This window comes from Opisthorchis viverrini (genome assembly GCF_000715545.1).
Source record: "Opisthorchis viverrini unplaced genomic scaffold opera_v5_18, whole genome shotgun sequence".
NCBI lineage: Eukaryota > Metazoa > Platyhelminthes > Trematoda > Opisthorchiida > Opisthorchiidae > Opisthorchis > Opisthorchis viverrini.
Genome location: NW_008751674.1, coordinates 1,061,053 through 1,073,045, shown reverse-complemented (window position 1 = coordinate 1,073,045; position 11,993 = coordinate 1,061,053). Strand labels below are relative to the sequence as shown.

The following is an 11,993-nucleotide window of genomic DNA, read 5'->3' as shown; positions in this document are numbered from 1 at the left end:
ATCACGGCGACCATGAAGTCAGACAGATCACCCTCATCCATAACTCATGAATTTCTGTTTCAGTGGTTCTCGCCCAACCTTCCCCATTTACTATGCACCAGTCTTGTCACACAAATAATTAGTGATTACATAACATAAATAAATAGTGCTTGCCAGTCATCTTGCTGTTTAACCTCGCCTGACACTTACCGTGGACAGAAGCAAATAGCGTCTGAACTATCGATCCCATTCTTCCGCTCTTACTCCTTTCCAGAACCATCGATGTCGGTGCCCAAGATCCAGACCTGCGGGCCAGAGCCCACAACTTGAACAGTCAGGCTATGGCCCAACTAAGGCGACTACAGAATCTTGGGATGCGCGTACAAAGCCATGCTCGTCAAGTGTCCTCAGTGGGTCCCCCAGATTTTCAAGATAAACACGCATCTCCACTTGTCGACTTCACTGCCAGCGGTAAGGCCCATTATGACCTTGTTACTCGTTTTCCCTCATTTTCATCTTCCCTGGTTTGCAAATTATTTCGTATCATTCGTCACCGTTAACGCTTCTTGTTTCCTCATCCGTGGATTGCTCTTGTTGCACCCCATCAAAGTGGTTGGTTTGTCTTTATTGATCACTGTCTCACTTTTTAGTGAGAGTAATCGCCTTCGGTTTCAGGTGATCATCTTTTCTACTGCTAAGATCTTATTCCGATTACCTTCCCACTACAGACTACCTTTTGGATGGACGTAAGACAAGTTATGTTGAACGTAAGATCCCATTTGCAACGTCTCCAAATCCGTCGTTTCCTTAACGATTGCATCGCGCCATTTGGTGTTACAATCATACGCGTGCGCCACTGCCTTGATTCATTTTTTACATATGCCCTTTTGAACATCTGTTGGATGTTTACGCAGTGGCCTGCTTGCAATTTGTCCGCTCGGGTGAACCTACGGTTTGATCTGCCCTCCCTTTCGTTCGTTAGCTGAGTTGTCTGCGGAGAGGTAGCTCCGTCCGCTTTTTCCCAGGGGCTATATTAACTCCCCCTACGGCTTGATTTTAATCGCTTCTGGACCAAAACGGCTTCGGCAGTTTGTGGTTGCTCGTCGGGAAACTATCTGGCTTATCGAGTTCCCGTGGCAAGCGCATCCAGTTTGTTTTGAAGAGTGAAGTTGCATAACCTATCAATCCTCTATGCCACGCACTGGTCACAGGACTTGTACATCTGGGTGTTACTGGATGTGGTCTTGAACGACGCGAGTTAGTAACAGTTGGGAATGTTCATATGCATAATGGGTCGCTTTCACACTTCACTGGTACGCAGTGATGCACACTGCAGACTGGTAGCATCAATTGACACGCACACATTACGAAAACAGGGGAGGCCAAGCCCAACATACAGGATAACAGTAGAACTACCCTACCGAAGAACCAATCGTGATCGAAGGCCAGCCCCGGCTAGTAGCATGTACAGTAACCCACACGCAGCACCACTTAACACAACCACCGATTCCACACTACGCCCCCTAACAACGCACTAAAGATGTCACCTCTATTGGTGATGAAACGTTTAAAATCAAATTGCCCAACTAACGACCAGATCCAACCCCAGGCTTACGTTACGATAGTAGAGCGAGACTCAAGATAGCCGGTTCATCCTGACGCGTAGGGTAAATCCGAACAAACACCTGTAGGCCTCTGAACTGGTCGCAGTGTTCTACCGGCCGTCAGTTGAAAATCTCCCCCGCGAATGGAAACAGCTGTCCCCAGAGCTTTCTCAGCTATCGTAACACTGCACTATAACCACAGTAGCTTATTTCAATTGCGATTTCCCATGTTTCGTCCACGTACCTCCATGACATTCGGAGGACGCAACGAGTCCGATTTGCCGGCTTTGTTCACCTTTGTGTAAGTAGAGTGGAACAGAAGATTCAACTCTGACATACTTTTAGGCTTTGATTTCATTAGTGTACCCATCCGCCAAATGGGATCAGTTAAAAGCGAAATTTGGGACCGCAGTACGTGTTATTTGAAATCCAAAAGGTATAGACTTAATACATGACAACTATCTCATCTTCATAATCAGCACGGTGGTCCATATAGAGCCCCGGGGGTCGTGATTTTCAGAACTCGATGTTCTCATGGTCCAAACACCCAGTGCTTCTAAGTTGGACCGGCTGAAACACAGCAATTATGCAGTGGAAGCCCTTTAACTCACTTTTCGAAGCTGTCTACATCCTTATTAACATTTAATTTAGAGGCACTCCGGCCGTCAGTTTCGGGAGATGCATCACAGCTGTTCAGAAGTTCCCCAGCGGAAGAAAGAAAGCCTCTTCGGGAATAGCGTGGGGGTAACTCAGTGCAGGTGACTAAGTTTGACGGTTGCTACTTGATTTAACCTTCAAGAGGATGTGGACCAGCTTGCTCAACTTTGTTGATCACTAACGGCACTAGTTCATGATACCTCCGAAGCGTAATTGAAACCCCACCGGTAGTGCGTAGCGAGTAGAAAATTAGTTCGAGTCGAATCAAGACCTCATCGACCTCAAATCCATTAGTACTCTGGTGGTGACTCGTCAATCGACAGCAATGCGTCGAATGATCTCCCAAGCGGTAATACAAGTTGTAATATGCGCAGCAAATGATGACGCTGACTGTGGCCGACAAGTAGAACACAATGGAATTGCAAACACGAGGAGTCAGAGGGGGGTTGCAACAATCCCTCCCACCAAAAGTCCAATTACGGTTGTGGGAAAGCCAATCCAACTGTCCATTTTTGACACAAGCAATGTAGGAAGAAAGTGGTGAATAGTGTCAGGCTCACACTTTGATGCTACAGCCAGCACATGATTTGCGAGCTCCGATCCCGGTGATTTGGTGTCTTAGATTTTTTATGCCGGTCCACGGGTTCACCTATTAGCACCAATTCAACTGGCTGTGGCAAGATGCGGACCGTCTAGTCACACTTGAATAATCATTCTTGATCTTGGACGAATCGAATCAGTCAGCTGCGAAGCTTTTGCGATGTCAAGCTGCCATGAAACCTGAACTAAGCTCGGGTACTGCCGGATTTCCGAACCTTAGGGAAGAGCAACAAAAACCTAAATATTGAATCAGACAATAGCTCACCCCTTGATTATCATCTCCATGATCAGGTGGAAACCACGCAAAACGTATGAATCGTATCTCCATCTCGTCCGATTCCGGAAAGGACGGTGATTTGAGATGGATAAAAAGTGATGGTAGGTATTGCCCAACCGTTTGTGTCATCCCGGCGTCCTCTATCACAGCGGAGTTTGCAGGTTACAGATATCATGCTTTGCTACCAGGTCATTATCTGACTTCCCCATGCCGCTTTCACTCTGTGCATGGTTGCGCAAAGAAGTAGTCAGTTTAATGACATTGCGAGCTAATACAACCCATGGAGTAATAATTGCTCATCTGTCGCTTGACTAATCTATATTTTTCGAATTTTAGCAGTACTCATCCGACGTTCCAACCAGATTGAGGCTTTGTTCCGAAGACGTCACTGGCTAAACCTTGAAAGTTTTTTTAGAGCATGGTCTAAGGCTTTCTAATGCTCATAACAACACGGACACCGCATTGCAGCCTCACTGCTTAACCTCTGGATTAGTTCAAACTTGGTTTTTAATGCTCTGAAGGCCTTTGCTTACGAACCTGCAACAGATAAACCCATTGCAATTCGCCCGGTTTTGTGCAAACAAAAAACAGTTCGTACGGAAGCTCAGGCTATCTTGGCCAAACCCAGGAAGTTGGATACGAGTCTAGCTGATAGCATTTCGACTACCAGTGTAACGGTTTTTGCTACTGATTGGGCATGCGAGTAGTATGTGGTCTTCTCGTAACTCCGCCTTACTCTAATAGAAGGAATTCGTGGAACTGCTTCGTAGCATTCGTCTACAATTTCGTGACGGTCGATGAATATCCAGAAAAAGTTCAAGAAGAAGACGGATATTCCGTTTTTAGAAACTAGGTGCATATGAGAGTCTGACTTTCCTGTCTGTAACTGTTTGGTTGGTGTTTTTTAATAAACAACTCTGCGGCCTAGGGATTTTCTCCTTTCACCAGTAGGCTCTGGTGAAAGATCAGTCATTGTGGTGCGTAGTCTGCTGGTTGATTATTCGTTGATTATATTCATGTGAATCCGATCATCTTTTTACCATTGTTATCTTATCCTGTTCTACGCTATGTAGTATGTAAACGTACAAGCCCGAGGATGATTTTGCCAAAAAGATGCCTTTACCCTACGTCTCTCTTTTGCCAATGCTCTGTGGGCATATTTTGGTATATTGAAGCCTGCCGGTGGCGTCATCCTTTCAGTTGTACACCGTTTGCCAGTTACTAACGTTTGAAACTCCCAATCTCCTATTCACTTTCTAGAGAAACCTCAGCAGCTCCAACGACAAGACCAGATTGCTTCGATTCAGAGCGAAATCGATGATCAGAGAGCAAGGGAGATGGAGCAACTGGAGTCAGATATTGTCCAGGTGAATGAGCTGTTCACCACATTGGCCACCTATGTGCATGAACAAGGCACATTGGTTGATTCTATCGGGGACAATATTGAAGTCGCATATGAGAAGGTGAGGTCCGTAATTCTTTGCATGTAATCCTATCAAGTCGTGGCTCGAATTTCTACCATATTACAAGTCCTTTTGAATGGAGTTTGAATGTAGTTTCCAAGTTTTGAACCTAGCCTAACACCTTTCCGTTCTCAGCTGTTTCTTTGCACTTGTGTACTATAACAACCCGCCAATGGCCGTTTTCATACTCTACGTGTGCGTATTACGAAAGCGCAGTGGGGCGTAGGTTTCATATTTAACGCTCCCGGCATTTGGGTTGGTCTGGTCACCAACGTATATCGCTGAGATTTCGGAAGGGGCTGTGCAGCCCTGTTGAGAATGTACACAGGACTTCGTATGTGGTCCCCGAGCAGTCCATACATATCAATCATTCCAAGCTCAAAGTGTACCGACCGCTGTACTTCTAGATGAGGCGGAAGAATCTTCACTGTCATTTTCAAATAATATTGACCGTCAGAGCTCGTAGATGCATATAAAAGACACGTTGTGTTTGCGGTTGACAAGCCGCCACAGGAATGTAACCCACGTTCCAGGGTCACTTCAAATGCCAGTACAGGTGTTCTGTCGTGAGTAGCTTTGGGTTCTCCATTTTTTTAAAAAAAATCATCAATTAAGAGATATGTTTGAAGGGTGAGTGGCTGCGACCAATATATCTGGGGGACAGACGTGGCAGGACTGTGATATGCAACTCGTCATCATCTTGCTCACAGTAGTTCACGACACTGCTTTCCAAGACTAGTAGTCACCCCTCCCTCCTCATACACACATGTGTACAGCTGTCGATGCTGACTAATAAACAGTTCGAAATTTCCAACTCCTAATTGGGCTAGATGGCTCAGTAGTTGGAACGCGAATTTACTGACCGGAAGGTCCGTGGTTCGAACTTGAATTCTTCCTCTTGAATTCCCCTGTCTAGGCTTGGGCAACCTGGCAGTATCCCGGCCCTTGTGCTTCCTTCTGGTGACTTGGCAGCTTGGCACCGAAAGAGATTTACAGCTGAACGATTTTTAATTGCCATATGGCAGCAAATAATATTTGCGTTGAGGTTATCCAATGCGGAACTTCAACTGCGGAAGTGCATGGCCAGAATCTTAGTTGGACCGATTTCCACTGTGTGCATTGTTTGGTGAAACGTTTTATTTCCCAAGTACCAACCGAATGCCTTTGGCCGAGTGCCGTACAGTTCTGCTACACCTACTAAACGGTGTCTCCACTTTTCTCATGCTCAATTTTTGTGTGTAGCCCAAACATTCGCTTGGCTAGAGCAGTGGACTTTGGCTAACTGCTCCGTCGATCATGGCAAATAGGTTAGCACCAGTGGTAATCTCGGAAAAATGGACATACTCGGCTCGAGATAGCTCAGTGGTCAAGGCTCCAACTTACTGACCGGAAGGTTGGTGGTTCGAACTCAACCTCAGCATCCTAACTTCTCCTATCTAGGCGTGGGCATAATGACAGTATCTCAGCTCTTGTGCTTCTTTCGGATGGCATAGCAGTATATATATATATACATATATATATATATACTGCTATGCTATATATATATATATATAGCAACACATATAGTACTTGTTCTGGGGAGCACTCGAATTCCTGTTCTATGGTCACGATGTTAGTTCCGTGTGTCACCCGACCAAGCGTTAACGGAATTCCCGCCCCTCCCGTTTTGCGTGTATTCATTCAAATCGATATCATTCGGGAACTTTAGAATATGTGTTCAGATCCTCAATGTTGTTTGGTCGGACCTTTTGGCGTAATATCCTTCTAATTGAACTGCAAGTTTGTCCGTCATACGTGGGGACCACGCCCCTGTATGATCCCTCACTTACCATCTGAGGCGTACTCCAAAACATGCATGAAGTAGGTTCACGAAAGACACTATTGATAATCGCACCAAGACAGGTGGAGGGCTATGCAAATGAGAGTGATATGGGTGCAACTTCTGCAGTTCCCTGAGTTACCTACAACTAACCTTAAAAATTCCTTTCGGATGATGATCTTGTTGTCGTTTGGACTGTTCTCTTGGGATCAACGATCTACCTTCATAGTTCACACTCCATGCTACCGTACGCTTCTTCACAGAAGCACCAGTCTGATCACAACACCGCTCTAAACTCTTTCTCTTGAATCTGGTACCTTCAGTTCACGTGATGTGAGTTGACCAGACTATTCTACTGGACCACTTTACCAGACAAGTCCAAAGTCACATAACACACCGTATTAAACTCAACGCAGCACGATTATGTTCACACACGGATGGAAAGTACCGAATGGGAGATAGTATGCGGTCACTTGACTATTATTGTGTTCACATTATGGACCAGGTGGTTCTCTTGGCACAATCGATGTTTCCGTGGTAATTATCATGATCACATATAACCAACTTCACCGTGACGTAAATCTTCTTCCTCAATTATCTAAGGCATTTCAGATGGGTCAAAACTTAATTCATACGGTACTGTAGCAGCATACGTTATCGATCAGGCCTGGAATCACCGGTTCACGGACGGACGATCGATGGTAGGGGTGGTGGGGTAGCGTGCAAAAGTGCTGTATATCAGGAAAAAACAACCGCAGACAAGTGAGGAGACTCCTCACAAAATGAATAAGCTTGGGTTACACTCAGTCTGGACTTTCCAAACGAATAGGAATTTCGCTTTTCTAAACGAGCAGATTTGCGAAATTAGTAGTCTGTCAGAATGAGAGTACAATCTACACCAGAGCAGAAATCCTCGTTTCAGATAAAATTGCAAGAGGAGGTTTTCAAACCCTGGCCTTTGTAATAGCATCCAACCAAATAGAAATACCGGATACAAATTCCAGTGCGTTGTCCAGATATGTATCGAACTCCCCAGTCACTTCCGTTTCATGCAGACGCTCGAAGGCTCCTGCATGGAATGCAATGAATCTAACATCCGACTCGTTTCGTAAAGATGCGAAAAACACTAAAATTATCTTGGTTACTGGTCGATGACGAAAGCATCCGGTGCCCAACCTAAGCTTTTGGAATTTTACGTTGGATTAATTAGCCTAATCCGAGGAAGCAAATAGAATGTAACGAAACCGACACACGTCAATACGGACATCTTTACCTGTGATCTCTCTTCATTTGTTTACCGAGCTCTTCCCTAACTGATGGTCCTCCAAGGCAGGTTGGGTTGAATCTCTTCTAGCACGACATACATAACCTGTGAAGCTGACGAAAACTTTTCTACTTCGTCGCTTCATTCGGGACGATTGTCAGGTAGACGTAGTCCCCTAGTTTCCACGTAAACACTCATTAACAAATTGTACTGGTGTTAACTAACTTGTTTGTGACCTGTGCAAGAGGCGCGATATTCCAAATATCGCAGTATATTTTCTTGACGGAACAAATCATTCATAAAGTTGCTAAAGACTCTTCGGCAGCCCATTACTCTCCTAGGGGCTCATTTGGTAGGCTTCGTTCCCTAGTTTCCCTTCACTTGAACACCAATTCGTACGTTACTGGAGCTGTGTGCCTTTTTTTTTCTCGAATACTTTTTTGGGGTCAGCAGGAGATTCAACTGTCCAATCTCTGGTTAATTGGAATCTTCAATTGGATTGATTTCCAAATTCACTTAAAGTAATTCGATAAAATTCCCGAAGGGGGACTGAAATTACTAAATAGCAGGCATATCTTCCAGCAAGTAATATGTTTGTGTTATTTGGCGTTTCCATAACTGCACCTCATCCCATAGTTGTGCAAAGAGCCGCATGTTGATGGCTCTATATGTGGTAATATATCATCATGATAATCATACCTCGGCTTTATTGCAACTATAAAAACAAATCAGTAGGTGCTTTTTGGCATGCCGGTTCTGATACTCGAGTAGAAACAAGGACGGCCACTTTCTGATTCGGTTGGTGCATGTCCTCTTTTCTTTCTGGAATCAATGTCTGGGATACGGTTCTTTCCAGTCCGTGGTGAGATTAAGCCCTCCTTTGATAGACACATTGAGGTTCCGGTTCATCATCATCGACAGCATGACATCAGTGTTCAACACCGATGCTTCACTGCCGTACAGTTCCGGTTAGGGTTACATATTGTTTGACCGGTTCATCGATCCTTCCAGGTTTAGGTCAAGTGACTAAAGTTTGATCTGTAGTAATGGGCATAAGATCGTTGGGTATGAACCAGCTAGGAGAAGGTAACTAGAGTGGACGTTTGGGGATATATTCCCACCTGCACTGGACTGGTGTAGTGAGGAGTTCCAAGTTATGACCGGATATGAAAGTTAGTCATAACATAATCTTTTTCCCGATCCCCACTACGTGTTGATCCGCGTGATACGAGATGTTTGTTCAGACATTTCATCCGGTAGGCCAATATAAAACAAGAATTCCCATTCTGTCAGTAACAGTCAGTCCGTCTATTTTGACCACCTGAGTGCATGTGTGGAAACACGTATGTAGTTCGACAGAAAGGCAGCTGTCCATACGTTCATCGAAACATTCAGCACTATAGCTTCGTACGACGGCTGACAAAGAACCAACGACCATAGAGGAAACTACTCACAAGGCTGCTGAAAACTCTTCAGCAGCCCACGACCGGTTTCGCCTTTCTTGGGGCTCAGCAGCTAGGCACAGTCCCCGAGTTTCCCACCACTATCTTCTGAACACTGACTGCACTAGGACACCAGAAAAAACCTACTTTCCTTCCTTGGGCAGACGTGGCGATTAAGCGACCTCATTCGGACCCAGGTGTTCACAGGTGGGTGATTGTAACATTAACCGTACCATAGCAAAGGTCCTGGACAGCACACACCCCACCCCATCTCTAACCTCCCAAAGTGTCCACCTCCACCTCCATTTTTACTTTTGGAACATTGAACATAGTCTTTCGTAGCTTCTTGGCCGAGCTTAGGCCCACCTTTTATATTCGTAACCTCCGTTTCGCTCTTCCCCTTATATCTGTTCCATGTCACTTGATTATTCTCACGTGGTTTGATATCTGCCAGACAGTAGGCGGTGGTAGATGTCACGAAATTATACCAGTTTGAAACAGTTCCACCGGAATGTCGTGCATTCTTCATGATTATTTCGAAACTTAAGGCGCCAAATCCGTTGAAAGCTTCATCCTCAGTCTCAAGTAGACGCTGCGTGATTGTCGCTTGGCTGAATGACCCACGTCTTAGCATGTCATGTGACAATTCAAGTGAACGGCGAAGGTATTAGCTTGCAGTAAACAATCGGCGGATACTCGAGGGTAACTTCACGATAGAGCCCACCATTTGCAAAATGAAACTTGGTCGAAAACCGCTATGTACTGCTCAACTTTTTAAAGTATTGTTTCACACAAGTATCCTTCAGCTTTATTGGCTATTCGTCGTTCATGCTACCGATTACAAGCTAGCGTGTTTGATACCAGGGGATCAAAGACAGTATTTTTCCGACAAATACACTCATTTGCAAATCAATTTGGTTTTTTACGGGAGGCTCAACTGAATCTCTCGTTTATGGTAATCTTCAACTGATGTGCTGCACACAGGATGCCTCATGATTCAGTAGGTACGATACTTGAGATGTTGCAGTATATTTTCATGAAGGAAACTACTCACAAGGTTGCTGAAAACTCTTCGACCGCCTAAGACCAGTTTCGCACTTTTTGGGGCTCAGCGGGTAGACGCAGTCCCCGAATTTCCGTCAACCTCGTGTTGTACTTGAAACTAAATTGTACGAAACAAGCGAATTACTCATTTGCATACGAATTCGGTTTTGACGGGTGACTCGCCTGGAACCCAACTGCATATCTCGTTTATGGCTTTCAGTCTTAGTGGTTGCTGATCAGGTGGCAGTCGGCCAGTTCACCGAGCTTAGCAACTAGTCTGCACGTGTTTCGTCACCATACGAGGTGACACCTTCAGTGGGCTGTTGGGTGCGTGCGTTTTCGATACACGGTCGTTTCCTTTCGAAACTTTGACACCTTTAACCCAAACTGCAAACCTAAAGCCACCATCCGGTGGGGTATGATGCTCCTCGTCGCCCCGGAGATTAGTGTGTTGCACACTGCTGGTGATTCCCGGTAAGAGAAAACCAACTGCACTGTTCCTCGGCTGTTCAGCATCCACTGACTCCACCTGAAGGACGAAATCTAATTACCGAGAAAACAAAACTAAATCAAGGTTTACCTGGAAGTGTCATCAAATAGTGCGACAGGTTGACGGAAACTCCGGGATCGCACCTACCTGATGAGCCCCAAGGAGAGCGAAACTGGTCGTGAGCTTTTAGCAACCTTGTGAGTAGTTTCCTTTATGAAGAGGAGAGAAATACTTGGAAAACAAAGTTCTGTGCTGCTTGTCTGTGGCAGTCTTATGCTCAACTCATTCCACTTGTTAGTGACACGCTAGAAATGGGTCATAAGGCGTCATTTTTTATTATCATATACCCCAAGTTGTCAGGCTTTCCCTCTCCATGTCGCTCACCCATGAATGGTGTGGTATTGTACCTAACCCTCCCTACCCCTCAAGAATGGTTAATCCGGAGAGTTTCCCAAGGGTTTGAAATAAGTACCGTCTCCACCATCACTTGACATTTGTTCGAGAATGCTGCTTTCCACCTTCTAGCATGTCCTGTAAAGTGGCATGGCAGCACCTTGTTTTAGGTTTCCCATGGATGCGTTGTTCACAATACGTTGTATTTTCCACTACCATCCTAGCCTCTAGATAGTCAAACTAATCTCTCTAGACCTTTTTTTCCATGTGTTTGCCTGCACTTACCATCTGTCGGCAAAATCTCTTTGATTGTTGGTCTGTTCGCCGAGCAGTTGGACTGCAATCGTTTCATCATCAGTCGATGTGACATCTTCAGTGTCTGTATTCCGCAAAATCGGTAAGAACTACTCTTAGTTTACCTTGTGTCTTCCTATTTCAGGTGGAAGCCGGTACACGACAGTTGGACACGGCCACTAAACACAGAAAGTCCATTCGACGCAAAAAATGCATTTGTATTATCGTCGTCGTCATCATCCTCATTATCATTGCGACTGCTCTTGGTGTCTCCCTGCGAAGCTAGTTCGGTTGGAATCTGCAATCCACTTCCATATTCTGCCTTGATATGGCGCTGCCGTCCCACCCAGGCCTCAGACGTGCACCACCCGCACTTGACTGTGATTAGCTCCCTTTGATGTGCGACTGACGTTTTCATCTATCGATATAACCGATGCTCATCCTCTTTTTTTTCTCCGGCACGTTATGTCTATTCAACAAACTCTGCTCTGTTCCACTTTTCTGCTGACTTGAAATGGGGAGTTGATGATGATGTGGTGTCATTTTCCTGAAATGTTTTACATTGATTTTGACTTTTCCAGATATTACTCTTCTCCGCATCACGTTTTACTTCATCTGTGTTCTTATTGACTGAGGTCGAACATAATTAACCCAAGGTCGTGTTCCC

The 11,993-nt window shown here is 45.1% G+C and overlaps 1 protein-coding gene across 1 annotated transcript; it reads left to right on the top strand.

The window, feature by feature from the left end:
* Positions 1 to 320: 320 nt before the first annotated feature.
* T265_01654 (hypothetical protein) lies at positions 321 to 11,993 on the top strand (the record flags this gene model as incomplete). Its single annotated transcript, XM_009165720.1, has 4 exons — positions 321 to 450; positions 708 to 746; positions 4,378 to 4,580; positions 11,472 to 11,993. 4 exons carry the CDS (start codon positions 321 to 323, stop codon positions 11,610 to 11,612), a joined length of 513 nt encoding a protein of 170 aa, XP_009163984.1.